This window comes from Phyllostomus discolor, chromosome 3, assembly GCF_004126475.2.
Source record: "Phyllostomus discolor isolate MPI-MPIP mPhyDis1 chromosome 3, mPhyDis1.pri.v3, whole genome shotgun sequence".
Taxonomy (NCBI): domain Eukaryota; kingdom Metazoa; phylum Chordata; class Mammalia; order Chiroptera; family Phyllostomidae; genus Phyllostomus; species Phyllostomus discolor.
Genome location: NC_040905.2, coordinates 18,399,171 through 18,418,723, shown reverse-complemented (window position 1 = coordinate 18,418,723; position 19,553 = coordinate 18,399,171). Strand labels below are relative to the sequence as shown.

General features: G+C 34.3%; 1 protein-coding gene across 2 annotated transcripts in view; it reads right to left on the bottom strand.

The window, feature by feature from the left end:
- Positions 1-19,553, bottom strand: part of LOC114510289 (cadherin-10) — a 138,476-nt gene that overhangs the window by 69,323 nt on the left and 49,600 nt on the right. For both annotated transcript variants that reach the window (XM_028528949.2, XM_028528944.2), the window contains exon 2: positions 7,319-7,674. In XM_028528949.2, the coding sequence (XP_028384750.1) occupies positions 7,319-7,549 (231 nt within the window). In that variant the 5' untranslated portion in view covers positions 7,550-7,674. The remainder of the gene's footprint in view (positions 1-7,318; positions 7,675-19,553) is intronic.

Below are 19,553 nucleotides of genomic sequence, written 5' to 3'. Positions count from 1 at the left end.
TTATACTAAGATATTTTTTGCAGAGAAAATATATGTGTGATTTAATGCATTTTATTCTATAGAGACTTATTTTGAGTTTTGGCTAAAAGTCATCTACTTGATTTTCACATAATCTTCATTTATAAAACAATTATAGTCCCTAAAAGTTCTATGTTTGAAAAACAAGTTAAAGTGTAGATTAAAATTTTATTTGAATTTAACTATTTTAAAATAACAGGTAAACTTTTCTAAATGTATTTGGTAAATAAAAAACTTTAAAATTTTTTATTTATTTATTTATTTATTTTTAGAGAGAGGGGAAGGGAAGGAGAAAGAGTGGGAGAGAAACATCAATGTGTGGTTGCATCTTGCACGCCCCTTATTGAGGACCTCAACCTCAACCTCAACCCAGGCATGTGCTCTGATTGGGAATCAAATTGATGACCCTTTGGTTCACAGCCTGTGCTCAATCCACCAACCTACACCAGCCAGGGCTGGTAAAGAAAAAAGCTTGAGTCATGTTTTATTATTATTTGTCTATTATTACCAAGTCCTTCTATCTCCTTCCAGTTATTAGTCTTTCTGTCTGCTCCCAATTATTACTAGTCTTTGTGAATTCATTGGCCTATAACTAGAGAAACAATAGCTATTTAAAAACAAATGTATAACTACTTCTTATAAAAACATACTCCAATAAAATTCAAAGTACATACCGTAAGGCGGCGAATTTTAAAAGGAATTATGTGACAAACTGAAGAAACAGGAACGAGAGATGAAGAGACTTGTGGGTGGAGGGGATTAGTAAAATGGTGACCATAAGAGAGAAATCTACAAAACAAGGCTGTGATGGGAAAGAAAACATGAAGACACTTGCAACATGCCTGGGCGAGTAATTCAAGGGAGGAAGACAACAGCAGGAGGCTCAACAGACATGCCACAGATCTCTCAAGTGCAGTATGGCCAGTGCTGTGTGGTTACAGGTTTGGGTGCTGTGCATGGCTTAGTTTGGTTATTATCACTGAAGTGAACTTGTCGCATATGTACATGAATAACCTTGATATTGAATAACATAGTACATAAATAACTTCATCAGAGAGTTTAGTAAATATCTGCTATCACTACTACACATAAGAACTTAGAAGTAAAAGAATGATTGTGTTATCATTTCTCTATAAGCATCCCATACTTAATTTCCTTTATATTGGTTTCTTAATTGTCAATATTTGACATTTTTGCTTAAAATGCTAACAGGGAATCTATTGTCCATAATTTTAAGTGGGAAAAATATAAAATTTTTGCACATTATATCCAAACTCATAACCAATTCCTTAAAAGGTAACTAAAACACAGTAAAATCTCTATATATGATTAACATTTTATATGTTAGTATTAAAATGCTTAAACCAGTGTTAACTGATTGTTTAAAGTTTAATGAGAATTTGCATAGGTTCTTGAAGTGATTATAATAATGGCTGTTCTCTTTGACAGCCTTTGCTATCTTCAAACCGTCAGTAAGTGATTTTGAAGTTTTACCAAGTGTATCTAGAATGCAACTCAAGATCTCCCTGAATATTACAGTAAGCATTAAGGATGTAAGCATATTTTCCCTATATACCTGCTGGCTAAAATATCACTGTACGGAGGAGATAAATATCTTTGTGCTTTTTGAGAGTCAAACACCAAGTGGTGTTCTTCCTAGAAAACATCAGGACTTTGCAAAGCATGCTTCTATTTTAAAATGCTGGTATTACCCCTTGTTTGTGGATTAGTATAAAGTCCCTGCAAATGCTCATGCAAGTTCACATTATTTTGTTGTCTTTACCTGTCAGTGAATAATGTCCACATTCATCCAAATGTTCAAACGTCTTCTCATCAGGAAGGTCTTTATAATCATCCTAATTATTTTTTTCCAGGACTTTTTCTAACTAAAATCACCTACTCTGTTTTTACTCTATGCTCATTCTTTTTATAACTGTAAGTAATTGGCTTCAAATAGAAAATTATGGTATACCAACACCCCTGCTACCCCAATTCCACCACTAAAACAAGGTCTGCATGTGAGTGGCTAAATTGATTTGTTCTTTTGTTTTGTTTTTTGGTCATGTTGGGATTTTAAAATAAGTTGCCTAAGAATCTTTGTTTCAACAACATTACAGTTTTAAAAATATCCAAGTGTTTCCATCTCTCTGAACATTCATATAACATGAGGTTTCTCCAATGCCCACCTGAGATCTAGTTAATCCTATGAAGACTGCATTGGGGAGGTCAGGACAGCTTCTTCTCTCCACCCTCATTGCAAGGTACTCCTCCTGACCCCACTGTAGCCAGGTTAGGCTTGGATTCATATTAAGAGCAGAAGTGATACACTCTAATATATTTGGCACAGTTGGTATTTCTGGGATTTGTGAATGTTTCAAGTTGGTTTATTCTCTCATGGATCATGTTTTCACATTTTCTGGGAGACTGTGTTTCTAGAAATTTCCAAAGATCCCTACTATATGAAGGATTATGCATGAAAACCCCCTTCCAGCACCTCTGCCAATTTTTAATTGAATTGTTTTTTTTTTTCTTTTGGTATTGTGTTGTATGAGTTCATTATAGATTTTGCGTGTTAACCTGTTATCAGATGTATTATTGGCAAATGTCTTCTCTCATTCAGCAGGTTGTCTTTTTTGTTTTCTGGATGGTTTCCTTTGCTGTGCAAAAGCATTTTACCTTGATATAGTCTTATTTGTTTATTTTTTTGGTTTCCCTTTTGTAAAGAGATATATCAGAAAAAAATATTGCTAAGAGAAATATCCAAAATTTTACTGCCTATGTTTTCTTCTAAGATTTTTATAATTTTGAGTTTTACAGTTAAGCGTTAAGTCCATTTTGAGTTTTTCTGGTAGTGTTAGAAGGTGGCCTAGTTTTACTTTTTTCATGTATCTGTACAGTTTTCCCAATACTATTTATAGAATAAGCTGTATTACCCTACTATGTGTTCTTCCATCCTTTGTCATATATTAATTACCATGTAGATGTGGTTTAATTTCTGCTCTCTATTCCTTTCACCTATGTGTCTGTTTTTATGCCAGACACTTCTCCAAAGGACAAACAAATGGCCAATAGACATATGAAAAGATTTGCAATGTCACTAATCATCAGAAAAATGTATATTAAAGCCACAATGAAAACCTAAACAACAAAACAAGCAAACAAGCAAAATATAACCAAAGACACTGAAATAGAGAACAGGCTGACAGTGACCAGAGGGGAGAGAGGAGGGAATTTCAGGGGAGAAAGGGAAGGGTTTGCATGAACAAGTATAAAGGACACATGGACAAAAACTAGGGGGGGTGGAAATGGGAGGGAGGTGGGGAGGGTTGGGTGGATGGGCTGAGATGGGAGAAAAAGACAGAAAACTGTACTTGAACAACAATTAAAATAAAATTAAGTATTTTTAAAGCAAAATAAAATAAAATAAAATAAAATCTATTTTCAACATGCTTTTCTCCCCTTGAAAATAATTATATAGAATGCAGACAAATTTTGTGTAGTAAATGAAATTGGTAATTCACTTAGAGCTTTATATTTGTTGCAGACAAAAGTAAACTCAAGACCATCTAGCTTAATGTCATATTTATGTATTTGAATATTTGGAAGCATAAATATTTTAAATGATCTATCCAGCACAACTGGAATCAGGCAATGGGAACCTGTGATTACAAGCTACATGTAAAAAGACATTAATTTAAAATAGCTTATAATGTTAATGTTTCTCAAATCTTAAATTGGGAATTCTGAATATGTTTATATAAGGTCTGCAACATGAAAACAATAGTGCAAAGTGGAATACTTGAAATCCAACTTTTAAACCCATTCATTGCTTTGAAAGGGAGGGAGGTATTTTATTACCCAGTAAGAAATTTCTTAAAGAGCAATGTGTGATTCTCTTGCCAAAAAAATAATAACTCAGAACATTGCCTTAGAATGTCCTTCATGGAATTTAGATACATTGCTTGTTGGTCACTGAACACTGAACAAAGAAGTGCTTTGAGTTCATTACTGGTTTCCTAGTAACAGTCGTGGCAGAGTGACAATTCAGCTCCTGAGCAAAGTCCTTTCTCTTGCGTGTCTCTCTCTCTCTCTTTACTTATTTTCCTAAATACCTTCTAAATACTCACATACTCTATACATGTAATGATGTACATTAAGAGTATATATCAATAATACACTAAGAATATACATTCACATTAAGAACATATAATAAATATATAGTCTCTGTTAATATGTATAAATGAATATGTATATAAATATATATATTAAAACATTGACATAATAATGCACTTTGATTTCATAGATGAGAAAGTGAAGGACAAGAGAAGATAGTTGATTTAACTACTGACATAAAATTAGTGGTAGAAACAAACTTACATCTCAGGTCTTCTGATTGGCTGTTACACCCTTTTCCTAACTTTCTTTCTGCTTCAACCCAGTGAGAAGTAAGGGTTTTGTCCTTTGCTTTAACACTTTAAGAAGGAAAGGGTTTTGATCTGAGAAGTTATATATCATTCATACTTTATAGGATTTGGTTGGCTAATTTTTTGGTATTTTTAAATTTTGCCCCCTCATGCATATGCCATTCAGTCTTGCCCTCAGTCCACCGGTGTAATTCTCTCCACTGGCCCTATTCAGAGTCCAACGGGTGTTTCTCAGCACAATGGGTGTCTGGCACTGTCTTCCTATAGAGCAACTGGGACATGCATTACTCCTGTGTCTCACCTAACCTTGAGACATTAAATCACTTACATCTACTATAGCACATGCCTACACTAAAAGAGGTAAAAATTGGAAGGAAAATTCCTAAAAAGAGGATGGATATAATAAATTCATTAGAAGTAATGTTGAAAAGAGTATCTGGGGGCTTTTAAATTTTTTATACTTCATGCAGAAATATGTCAGCATAAACTTATATTCATTATCATGTATATTTATTAAAATATTATATATTCCATGTTGTTTTTTGGCTTATACAAATGTATGTTTATATCTAAAAGTTTTTAATTGTGTGCTATTAAAGCAATATAAATACTTAATAAGTAATTAATAAAGTATATACTACACTATAGATGAGAAATTCTAAAGTAACTATTTCAAAGGTCATGACAAGTGATAGAAATAAAAATGGACTTGAAATATAAGCTAGATATATACACTGGGTACATTAAAGCTACAACATCTAATATATTTCTGTTAATCTAATGGTTTAGCATACACTGTATAGAAAAAAAACTGGTGAATACATTTCATAAATTCTTTATGCCTGCCATCATTAAGGAGTTTTCTGATTTGCTTTTCTAAAGCAGAGTAAGAAAGTACACAAATTGAGTTGTATATCAAGATTCATAAATATGAAATATTTACCAGCTTTAGTTGCCCATAGTGATTTAAAATTCTAGACTAGTTTTCCCTACCAAGAACCAAGTGGTATCAGATGACTCTGGGAATTTGATTCAATACAAATCAGGTCAATTCAATCAACTAAATAATGAGCTCTACTCTGACATCTAGAGACAAACAGCAATAAAGTTCTTGATTTCAAGGTGGTCATATTCTTGGAGAGACAACAAATGAAAGTACATAAGAAGTAGCTTGAATATCATGAGATGGTATATAATGTAATGATAATTCAATTTACGAGCATTTACTAAATCCTCATTTAGGACTGGATGTAGAAAAACACATGCAAATAAGCAAATAATTGCTATGTCCAGGAAGAAGCAAAGGAAACTATCTCGTTTCTATGGTTCGGGTTTCTATTATTATGTTTTCATGCAGTTGGTTTCATATACTAAAACTTGCCTATTTCAGCAACCCTAAAATTTACTTTAACCCTGTGATCTTAGTCATTCAATCCGATGAAGCCAGTGATGCCTACTCCTGTGTAATTTCTGATAATATTTCTGTCTATTTTTTTCTCTTAATAGTCAATATGAAATTTAACCTTTAATGACATTTTCCCCATATTACTAGACTCTTAAAACACACGAAAGTAATTGAAACACAAAAAAATATACCAAAGTATTTTAAAATCAATAAACTTCTACCCTCCAAAAATAGTTTTTCTTACAACAAACACTTTTAGCACAGTTTTAATTATTTGAATGAAGCTATTAAAGTTTAGGTTAATGCAAAAGTCACCAAGATATAATGTATCTATCATCATTTTATAGTGTTAATGTGATTATATCTGTTTTCCTCTTGTTGATGTGTTTAATTTCTCTCTTTTCTTTGACATATTTTCATAGACTGTCCATAAAAATAATAAACCTAACTATTAAAGTGACTTCTTTCTTAAGACATTATATAACATCAAGTAGATTCTGATAGTGCCAACAAAGAAAGTTAGAAATTAATATAACTAGTTTATAGAAACATTTATTGTTAAAGCACTTATATGTAACAGTTCTCATATTACTCCCAACCACAAATAATTTTCCTTGCTAAGCTTTATAATTAAATAGAATGATAATTTGCCTTTGTACACATCATATTATAATAAACTATTTTTGCTTGTTTGTCCTCCTATTTATTTTTCCTTTATATAAATATATCCATTGAGGGACTTCAGCAAAATAAATAACACTCATATCAGGGAATATTTTCTTATAATTAAGAAATCTGGGGGCCTTAGGTCATATATTTACATTTGCTTTCTCATTCTGTAGCACATTAAACAACTTTTAAACATCTTTTCTTCTTTACCAAAGTCAACAGCAATGCAAACATATATATATAGTTTATAATACATATAATATATATGATATACATTCATTGACATAGTTTTCTCACTATCATTGATTTCTAGCTATAAAATCTAAATTTGCAATTTTAATACTTCTTTAATCCATGAACTAGTGGACAGAATTCTAGTAAATGAATTCCTATATTTATCATGCTATATCCATTAATTCTACAGTTTTCCAAATCCTAATGTGTATTCCATAAACAAAAATTGCTTTGGAAATATTGAGAGAATCATGCCCTGCTGGTTCGGCACAGTAGATTGAGTGCTGGCCTCCAAACCAAAGAGTAGCCAGTTCGATTCCCAGTCAGGGCACATGCCTGGGGTGCAGGCCAGGTCCACAATGGGGAGTGCCCAAGAGGCAACCACACATTGATGCTCCTCTCCCATTCTTCTCCTTCCTTTCCCCTCTCTAAAAATAAGTAAATAAAATATTGTAAAAATATTGAGAGAATCAAACTAATAAGTGATGGTTTTGATGCCCTTCAAATTATCCTTACTAAAACACACAAGGAAAGAATGTAAATATTTGCCATTTCAATACAGACTTACCTTGCCTACATATTGATAATCGGATCCCGTATATTCCTCCAGTAAGAAAAACTGATTCCACATCCAACCACGTTTTTGACGATGCAGAATTTTGCCATCACTTCTAGGCATGCGTGGACCTAATATTCTCTGCTGAGGCACAGGAGTCCTTCTGAACATTATCTCTGGAGAACAGAAATGTGGCAGGCACACCCAGAGTAGAAATGGTAGTAAAAATTGATATATTGTCATAGTTCACTTCTTGAAAATTCCCAACGTGGATGAAGAGAAAGTAGTCCTATTTTATTGGGTTGAATTTTACTGTGTTTCAACTGGTTTCCAACATTTCATCAGTGTTTTTGACATGTTCCCAAAAGCTTCAAACAAACAAACAAATAAAAAAAATGTCAGTTGACAACATTATGAATGTTACCTTTCACTTTAAACTTAATGTGACAAAGATTAACGAGTAATAGCAACTAAAATATTTATCTTCCCTCTTTTATGTAAAATAAGAATTTTGAGATTCATCACTTGTCTAGTAACATCTCTTCAATTTAAGAAAAGATACAGTAAATAATTTCTTTCAAACAACATTTTAAAGAAGGGACACATTAAGCTTTCATTTCTTTTTATGTTTTGGCACTTTAACTTTTCAGGAATTATGATCTCTACACAGACTGAAATGTAGTTAATTTCGCATATCAATTTTTCCAGAGTAATTTAACAAATTAAAACATTAAAACTAAATGGTGATGTAAATTAACTATGGGAAACAGGCCTCTGTCGTGCAATGCAATGTTACATGGATTTTTTGTTTGTTTGTTTAAACAGTGGCAGCATTTCTTCGAATTTAATCTGCTAGAACAAGTGAAAAATGAAACTAAAGCTGGAGTGCCTTTGGCTAAAGACCTCTCCCCTCTTCCTCATATTTCAGTCTGGGAAACTACTAGCATTGCCTATAATAGATAACTAAATCACTATACAGCAAACCAACTTCGAATATGAATAATACTATTGTCTAGAATGATTTAACCACATCGAGAAGTCTGGGAAATGTGTCCCCTCCTATCTGCACCCACTGCTGCTGTGCTGGCCTGGAACTCCGTGAGGCTCCTGACTGCTCTCCACCTCCCTTCCCAGGCTTATTTTCTCAACAAAGTATCCCTGGCACTGTCATTAAATTGTCAGTCAGACCATGTCACTTCTGTGCACAAAGTACTCCAATGACTATTCATCTCACTTTGATTAAAACCCAAGGTCTGACAAAGACCTAAAATTCTGTATTTGGTTTCATTAGAGCCGGTCACTTCTCTGATCTCATGTTTTATTTGAATCCTCCATATTACTCCCCCAAATTTGGCCTTTCCAGCCAAAGTGTTCTTTCCACTTCACCCTGCAACACATGTCATATGCTTCGCTCCTCAGCCAGGACCTTTCTACTCGCTCCCTTTTCTCTGTAGATATCAACTTCAGCAGACCCCTGGTTTCCTTCAGGGATTTCTTGAAACCATAACGAATATGTTATGTATACCTATATACTACATGTGCTTTATTTATTTATTGTTTATATATTCTGTCTACCTGTATAATTCCATAAAGGAAGGGAGTTTTGCTCTATACTTGGCTACAGTTTTCACAGTATCTAGAACAGAATATTATACCTAGTAGGTACTCAATAAACACTTTGAATGAATGAATGAATGAATGGTTAAGTTGATTCAAATATCTGAATGCCACACTTCCTTTTGTAGTTATATCCCAACATTTATGTACAAAAATACATATTTTAAGATTATAATTACTTAACTGTATTGCTCATTTATATTATTGTTCAAATGTTATTTTTTTATTTTAAATTTTTCAAATTGGGTTCAATTTGGTTTTGTTTTCTGTTAGGCATAAATTTTATTTCAGGATATGATAAAATATGTTACACTGAGTGGCTGGGGACCAAAAAAACTGAGTTCTACTCCTCTAAAATGACAGTGCATTTTCAGTATTCCAGCATTGACATTCATGCTTTAATCCACAGTGATTTGTAAACAACCTGTTAACTTTTTTGTTTTATTGTTAAGAAGATTTACCGATTACTGTAAACATGCTTTAGAAATAAGATTAATGGTGAAGCAGCACTTCTCTTGAATGTGTTCAGTGGTAGTGGAGGTCTCCATGGCATGTGAAGCAAACCCGTGACAGAGGAAATCTGTATGCAACTGCACCGTGAGATGCCGCACTTAGATTGTGGAAATAATCTGATGCATAAAACAGTTTTACACCACGAAACACTGACTTTATAGAAACTCACACTGACTGGATTCTAAGAAATAGGAACATTTACCAAAATGATGTTTTTGTCTTTTATCAAGCCTTTTCAGGACACATTAGGTGTTATTTTCTATACACTTATACTGTTCCTAAGAGTTAGTGGAGAGTTTGTGTAATTTAGGGTATCTTCTCTCTGCTATAAAATCTTTAAAAATTATTGAAACAACAGTTCTAATTTCATATGTTTTTCTCCTTTTAAAATATTGGCCAGCAACTACATATCTGTGATAATTTTCAATACAATTATAGCATTACCTATTATTTTAGAAGTTTAAGCACCAATATTTTGGGAATTAATTGGTAAAAATTTTATTTGTAAAAGTTGTTAGTAAATGATTGGCAGGTACTCCATATATGCATGGAATCTTTTCTTTATTGTTGTTTTTTTTTCCTATTATTTAATGATCAATTTTCTGAAGGGTCTATACCAAAATACATTAATTAATATTGATTCAGGGTCATTAAAATAAATTTAAAGTATATTTTACATAAATGTTATTTGATAAAATCATTTCAAACAATGACTAGTTTAAATAAAGGTTAAAAAAATAAAAAGTTTTTAATTTTGATAAATTTGGCTTATGATTATTTTATTTAATAGATTGCGCCTAAGTTAGGTTCAAAGATATTTTTTTCTTATGTTTTCTTTAACAGTTTTTATAGATGCCCTGGCTGGCGTAGCTCAGTGGATTGAGCACGGGCTGGGAACCAAAGTGTCCCAGGTTCGATTCCCAGCCACGGTACATCCCTGGGTTGCAGGCCATAACCCCCAGCAACCACACATTGATGTCTCTCTCTCTCTCTCTCTCTCTCTCTCTCTCTCCCTCCCTCCATTCCCTAAAAATAAATAAATACAATCTTTTAAAAAAAAGAGTTTTTATAGTCTTATTTCTTATATTTAGGCTTATGGTTCATTTTGAACCAATTTTGATATGTTACCAGATATAAACAGAAAGTTCCTGTCTTGCTGATGAATATCCAATAGCTCCAGCATCATTTGTTGAAAAGCCCATCCTTTCTCCACTGAATTGCCTTTGCACCTTTGCCAAAAACCAGTTGTCTACATAGGTATGGGTCTATTTTTGGACTCTCTAGTCTCTTACATCCATCTATTCCTCTATACTTATACCAGTAACACACTGTCTGTATTACTGTAATTTGGAAATCTTGAAAATGAATAATGTTAGTCCTCCAACTTTGGACTTCTTTAATTTTTTTTGCTTTTTTAAAGTCTTCGTATTTCCCATTTATTTTTATAATTACCTTGCAATGCATATATAAAAGCCTGTAGGGATTTTTATTGAGACTGCATGCATTATTGAGTTCTCAGTAATGTTTTATAGATTTCAGTATACAGGCCGCACTGGGTATTTTTAGACCCACAAGCGACGGGAGGACTCAGGACAAACTGCTGCTCCCAAGATGGAGCGGCAGGCAGGTGAGTGGGGGGGCGACACGGTTTACCACAGAGACGCGTGAGCAGAAGCCACTCCGGAACCAGTAAGGGGGTAGAACCTGAACTGAAATAACAAGTTGCGGGGACTAAGCACACACAATTCTACAAATTAATAACTCCAACAGGGCCCAGTCACGGGCAGGAGGTGCTCCATACCCAGATTCACTTGCAGGAGTTTGACCTGGTTTCCACAGTAAATATCTGAGAAAACCCCCTTGTGCTTCTTCCGACAAGGAGAGGGAGGAACAAAACATTTTGAAATTCCTCAGATCACTCTGTTCTTAATGAGGACTGCCCTTAGGAGAAACCAGTACCACAGCCTTATCTCTGGGAATATCATCAGAGCCTAACTGACCTGGAGAAAGGGGAGTATCTATTTCAGCCAGCTCCCAAAGCCATCCCATCCCAAGAAAAGAGGGAGAAGAACCGTGCAACATGTGTGAGTTCCCCATGCAGAGACACAGGCTCCCTAAAAGACAGCTGTGCTAACATAGGCGTAAAATGCTTCCTCTGCCCTCACATCTAACCCTCCCATTACTAAGAACTATTACAGCAGTCCCATTTACCAGTACATCATGTCTGGCTATCAGGGAAAAAAATTTACAAGGTAAACCAAGAGGCAAAATGCACAAATTGGGAAGGAAGAGGAAGCATCAGACCAGACATAGTAGGGATGCTGGAAATATCAGACTGGGAATTTAAAGCAACTATGAGAAACACTCTAAGGATTCTAATGAAGAGACAGCATGTAAGAACAGATGGACAATGTAAGCAGAGAGAAAAAAATCCTAAGAAAGACTTAAAAACAAATGCTAGAGTTAAAAAACCATATAATAGACACGAAGAATGCCTACAATAGACTCATTAGTAGGCTGGACATGACTGAAGACTCTCTGAGTGAGATAATGTGTCAGTAGAATCCTCAAAAACCTTTACATTCATCCTCACACATTAGTCCAGACCCATAGAATGCACAACACCAAGACTGAACTCTAAGGTAAACTATGGACTTTGAGTGGTTATAATATAGCAATGTATGTTCATTGGTTTAAAAAAAAGCACCATTCTGATGTGTAATGTTGATACAGAGAGAGACTATGCACATGCCGGGGCAGTGATACATGGAAAATCTTGCACCTTCTCCATTTTCTTGAAAATCTAAAATTGCTATAAGAAAATGAACAACTAATCAACACACACACACACAGACACATAAAGAAAGAAAGAAAAATAAGATAATAGTGGAACAAACCAACAATCAATTTGCCCTACGTTAATTCTTTCTTGGTGTGGTCTGTAGCTAGAAGTCTGTATTAGCCTTTTCAAAACAATGTGCCTTTATTATGAATAGCACAAGTAATAATTCTTCTAGTTACCTGACTCAAAATACAAAACATCTTTGATACTTCCATTTAACCAAGTAGACCTATTACATCATTAGTCAATCCATTCCCTTGCATTTATTTTTTTTCTTCTTCTTGATTGTCTTCTTCTTATTATATGTCCCACAACACTACTTTAAATCATCGCTATTTCATGCAAAAGAGTGTGCAGTATCTACCAACAGGTTTTCTTAACCTCAATCTTTCTTATTTAAAATATATCCTACAGGGTGTTAGTGAAATTAATTTTCAAAACCCACTTCATCAAAACCAAATCAATTAAAAATTTTAAACATGTCTATTACTGGGAAGTTAAATCTGAACTTTTAGCTCATTGCATCTGAAACAAGATTATTTTGAAAAAATTCTATATACTTCCTGTTTTTAATTTCAAGCCAGTTATGTAACTTCTTATATGGATAAACTTGCTTCACATTCATATATTATTCCAAATCATGTCTAGGTGATTATAGTTCATGGGATTTCCCTCACTAGACAACAGCACATTATTATGTATATACAGGTGTCAGTAAACCTTTTTTTGAATTAGATAATTATTATGTTTAGAAAAGAATTGTTCTAAAATTTTTTCTGACTACTTGCAGTATGAAATAAAAGCTAAATGTTAGAGTATGAAAATATTACGTAAGGGAGATTACTTGTTTGAAATGGTAAAACAGAATAATAATTAGAAAGAATCAAGTGGATTGAGACTATAGTTAAAATATCTCCTGGAATAAAAATGCAGAAAATTAATACAATCCTATAATGTCACTTCCAGTAAATACATTTCTTTTTCAAGAAAGCCTCTCAAAACCACCTTTTCTTATTTTAGTCTGAAAAATAATTCAATACGAATATTACACAAAGTCAAACAATTATCAAACCCTCCCTTAGCGCACTACATTCCCTTAATGCCTTTAAGACCAGTGCTTTTCAAACGTCAATATATATTCACATCTTCTGGGACTCCGGCTAAACATTTGTGTCCTCATTGAGTAAGCCTGGGGTGGGGTCCAAAATGGTGCATTTCCACAAGCCTCCCTGTAATGCCAAAGAGTCTGGATGACACACTTTGAATTGCAGTGTGTAGACGCCTCCAAACCTAAGACATCATTGGAGGGTGTTCACAGCATTTTCCTGTTTTGTGCCTCACAGTTCAGGTATGTGGCTTATCGCACCGATGGGAAAATAAAGTATTAGGTGATTGATGTGGTAGATGAGAATGTTATTTGTCAATAGTCCTTTTTTTTCCAGAATTCTCTCAACCAGAAGAATCTTTCTGATTCAAGTCGGCCCACACTACCTCAGTTATTCTCCTGCTCAAACTACAGACTGCATTTTCCTTTCTGTGTACATTTTAAATCATTTGTCTCACTGAATTTTATTTTATTTTTATAGTCTCAGAGATTTCATTATCTGAAATACTTATTTCATATTCTAACATACTTATCATAACGATTGTTTTTCTTCCCTATAATGTACTAATGTTACTACATAAAAAGTCAAGGACAGTAGATCACAGATATAATATAATAGGCATTTTGACACATTTCACTTACTAATAAAGTCTCCACACATCACAGGTGATCAATTAAGCTACAATACACCCTTGGCTAATAAAAGGAATTAGTCATTCTTCAGTCAGTTGATTATGTTGATTAAGATCTTAATGTGCCAGCTTTTTTTCTTTAATTTTACCATTTATAATCATAACAGAAAATGCTAATGATTCCTGAGCCCAAACCCAAGCTTCTATGGATGAACAATTTTAATCCTTTTAGAGTTTCACAGCACCAATACAGCCTAATGAATTTCAACCGTGAGAAATAAAGGTACATTTTTCAGGTGTGTTTATACAATTAAAATGAGCCTGTGCATACTAAATACTTCCTTTTATGCACTGATGCCATTTTATGCATCTAGTATAAAGCACCATGTGACAAAATTGAATCAAAGCATTCCACTAAGGACTCAAATAATGTGAGTCCATATGCTTGATTATATTTTCCAAGAGTTCATTACATATTACCTACTGTGCCCTAATCTCATAGCAAATATATAATTCTACATTTAATATGTATCACTCTGTTTTAAGTGCGCATTTGCATATGAACCTCTGTTTAGACTGTGAGTTTAAAGCTGGGTCTTGTGTCATGCATCCAAAGTTGCTAATATTGGGATTTGCTCCTAGTGTTCAACGAATACTTTTTTGAATTGGATTAAATATTGTTATTCTTTCTCAAATATTTCAACTAGAGGAAATTTGGTTCATTTCCCTAAGAAAGCACAACAATGTGTCAAGGGCTATTTACCCTATTATATGCTTAAATCCTATTCATGTGTAACATGACAGAGCTCACACAAAGCATTAGTCAAATTGGGATCAATACATCATTGTTGAATAAAATACACAAAACTAAGGTTTGCTAGTTTCAGATGTTATCACATATTGCTAATGTCATTTCCAATGGAGAGAATTCTAAAAAGCTCTGATCCTTGCTATTCTTTCCAGATTAAAATCCCCCTTCAAGCAAAACCATTTGAAATTAATTTTATTCTCCACAAATGTGACCTGCACACAAAGCAGTAATATATTTCTGCAGTTATACTCTGGGCTAACATCTTAACACGATAATTTACAAAACCAAATATAGCCCATATACATTTGCGGCGGTGGGTGGATAAAGCATATGGCAGTGGTAAAGAAAAGCATTAGTGAGTGAGACACATAGCTTGGTGTGGCCATTTTCTCTAAGATTCTGCTAATAAGCTAAAGAATGGCACCCCAGTGTTCTTGCTACTCTCTCGGCAGCCTTTTTAAATGTCAGCAGTGAGTGTCACAGTCCCAGATGTAACCTGATCCACAATCAAGTTAGCAGTGCTAATACAGCTGTGACATTACACCTGCTGCTCCTGGAAGTCTCCTGCTACTGTAGCCAGGATTTATTTCATTATGTGGAAATTGGTAGCAGGGATACTCTCAGCAAGAATGGTCTCCTAACTTAAAGATGTTAGAATGAAAGCCATCTGGTACCCTATTTCCTAGGATCCAGGGCTCGAACTGCTTCTGCAAACCACTGAAGGAAGAAATGGGAAGAGCGAGCTTGGAAGTTCTGTTAGGTTCTCCTACTCAGAATGGGGTGTCATTTCTCACTTAATGTATTATTAGTAGAATGTCAAGAAAAAATATCCATAGCCAAAAGAACTTGTTAGAGAGCATTTCCATTCAAATTATTTGCATGGAGAACTTCTGTGCATATACTATTAAGTAGTGTGTAAATAATCACTATACATTCTTGAGTGCTCTACTGTGTGAGTGTGGAGAATATGCACTAAATTGGGATTAACTGGATTGCAAAATTTGCTATTGCTGTTGTACCTGAAAAGGTAAAAATATGCATGGCACCCCACTGTGAAAAATGGAAAAGGCATAGATGTGGATATATTACTGGTCATTAAAAATCTATTTAGAAGTATAAATATAGTTATTACACAAGGATAAGCACAGTAATCATAAACCATATGTGTGGTATGCATTGACGGGATGGTCAGGCTTAAGTAAGGGAAGCAGAAAGTTTTATCAGCACTAATTTTTAATTCTAATTATGCTCCAATATTCACACAATACTAAAAAGCCCATTTGTAGATAGCCCATCTTATCTCTATGTGAGGCCCATTACCTAAAAAAGGATTAATTCCTAAAGTATGTCTGCAGCTGAAAATAAAATTGGAATAGTATTGTGTTAGTTAAATTCCAAGTCCTTGAGGGCAGAAAGGGACGAGATTATAACTTATTTTCTATTTTGCATAATGCTTGGTTCAATGTTAAATGATTTTTTCATCAGTTTTCACCTAAAATAAAAAGACGATGAGGGTTTTCTTTCATTATTATCTAATATTTTTTTTTAATTTTTAAAGGTATCAATATCTAGGTACAGACTCCCGACTCTACAACATAGCATTACTTTTATAAATACTACGAGAAGTACGCTGTATTATAATATGAACCATTTGTACATTGCTGACTGAGTGTGTGCGATTTTTTCAGTGCAGTGCCTTCAGACTTTTCATTCTACGGATGGGGTCACAGAGGCTCAGCCCCGTTCTCTCAGCAACGTGAACAAAGCACTGTCCGTGTGCCGTACATTTAACTAAGAAAGCTTTCAAATGTGAACAAAATGAGTAATTCTCAACCTCACAGCATTAACAGTGTAAACAGTAAACAGATTACCTAATGCAAACACGGTGGTCTGAGATGTTTTTTTCTGGGTAAATCATGTCGTAGGTAACTTTCAGGTAAGAGGAGGCGGACTACTATTTTGTCTGTGTGTACGTGTTGTATGCAAATAAGTGAAGAAGTAAAGGAGTGAAACTGAGGTCTGACAATACGATAGGATGGGATTGTGGTCCATGAATTGGAATGGCGGATCATGAGTATGTAATGTGTCATCAATAGGGAAAAGAATGCGCAAAGCTCAGGGGAGATACAAAGAGCATATGCATTTGCAAATGGAAAATAATTGTGCTTTGATTGTATGGCACAGTCTAAGAAGACTAAGTTCAAACCTAAATTTAGAGCCGGTCTTATTACCATGTGGAGACCAAACCATCCAATCGTTCAGCCAAAATTTTCTGTCTAAGCCAGAGCTGTGCCAGGATTTTCACCGGCCCTAGGCAGTTTGCCTTGCTGGTCTTTTTCCTTGATAAAACAATAGAAAATGTATTTTGCAACTGCATTCACACAAATACAAATATGTTAACGTTATATACTAAAGCATTGTCTTTGACCTCGAAGCTCATTTCTTGCCTCTAATCTTTAAAGATGTTAAAACATTTTCATGGGCCCTTGTCTTAAAGTATAGAGGGTCCTAAACTCAGGGCCTATGCTGTGTAACAGAAAAATTGGTCCTGACCTTAACAGCAAACATATGATCATGTATTTTTAAAATGAATTTCTGAAATAAATTTTTTATCCTATAACTTAAGAGTGAAGAAAAGAGTTTCAAAAGTAATGTTAGTAGCTGTGCTCAGTCTCAAACAGTGTTATAACCAGAAATACAACCCAGGTCACCAGATTCTCCGTGCACTGTTCTGAAATGCCCTGCATAATTTCATACTGAATCAAAGTTATTATTGTTCCAACTTATACTTTAATGCTCTCACCTAGAAGATCCTAGCTAGCTTCCAGTTTGCTGAGCACAGGTAAGATGGACCTATTGGAAGTGGGAGATTTCTGATAAACAAGAAGTGTTTGAATTCAGACTATGGAAATATGTGGACACCTACGGTAATGTTCTGAGCAAAAAAAAGAAATTATTAAAAAGATTAATGAAAGTGTGTTTAGACATGTAAATGCCATAGACAGCTTCCGACTTGAAACATATCATTGACATGTTGAATTTTAAGTATAAATTTGCTATGCAAGTCCCCTTGAGAACAAAGATTCCATAGCTAGTTTTACTTTTTTTTTTTTTTTTAAGAATTGTGTCTTTAGAGGGAAAGTTGGATGTGGTTAAGGTTGTAAATTAGTTAATATAGATGGATTTTTAAAATGTTCTTCACAGGTGTGTTGACAATAAGTGGTTTCTTCTCCCTACCCTCACACTAACTCCATGCCCTGTCCCCTCCCTAACACTGCCAATCTCCTGCTACGCTTGCTGGACCCCACTGAAATGCAACTTCACTTTCATGTGGCAGTTTTTATGACCACCTAGTTAAAAAAATTTTGGTTTTCATGTATGTGTATGTGACAACGTTTGTAGTTCAAACAATAATAGGAAAACCATGACCTGTAATTACCTTGAAACTTAATAAGGCATTCAGGTTTATAAACCTGATTTACTAAATCACTTAGTGCTCAAATACAGTGTAGTACAACACCACACACAGACACACAACAAAAATCTACATTTCTGGAGGTAGTGGGATTTGTAGGTGTTCAGACATTAAAAGAGAGTATGCATTGGTGTCTAAACAATTATGTTCTTGGCCTGTATTCAGTCATGAACACCATCAGAAGTGGAAAATGTATCATTTTATAACAATGTAGTGGTTTAGGATCAGTGCAAGGTACAAATCTGGATTGAGACACAATCAATAAAATGCCATTCACTCTGTTAACTGCAAACTACTATTTCAATCAGAGTCTTGCTCGATATTTGGTAGCTCCCTTGGATTACTGGTACACCATCTGTCCATGGAAACATGACTCCAAATTCCTGCATGGGGGTACTCACCACATGATGTTATATCCTGACCTCTTAACCATTCTTTCAGACATGCATTCTGCATCTTGGGGAAAGGCATCTTTTTATTATTCTGCATGCGTGTGTGTATCAAAAAAAGTATTATATAACTTGAGTTTCCATTTGAGAGCATTTTAACTTTTTTCTTGCCTCCTACTACCACCTAGAAAGATGGAATCTTTGATACATGTGGGGGTGGGGTGCATCAAAAAAAAGTGAATAATATATTTAGACTGAGTTTTTTCACTTTATTTCTTCTGTAGGTCAGCCACAGAATAAGAATAAACAGTCACAATGAATGAGTATGTCTCAAGTGCTGATTTTCTGGAATGAAAGCCTCCTGTATGCCGTCAAGATTTATCTTGATTTCTTTTATAAACACATATATTCACTCTTTTAAGCACAGTCCATTGATCACTTCCAGAACTTATCTTGTATTGCAGCCAGTTTCAGTTGATAATGAAACGCTAAAACCTGTTTTGTTTTGAACAAACGCAGTAAGACTACTGGGGAAGGAATGAGACATCTGTGGTATAGGAACAGAGAACACAACATCATAAGGAAGGATGGGACTTTGCCCTCTTCAGCTTTAATTGTACAAACTACTCAGTTCAGCTTGTACTTTTTGTCTATGAATTCTAATGCAAATCAAGCAGGAAATATATATATCTATATATCTAGACAAACAAATGCAGTGTTTTCATACTTTTAACATTGAATTAATTTATCTTAAAGCTTTGAAGAACAAGAATACACAGCAGTGGGAAAAGAATGATAAAACTATATGATAAGACACAAAACTAAATGTCATTTAAGATCAAAATGCTTACAGTGGTCCTCCC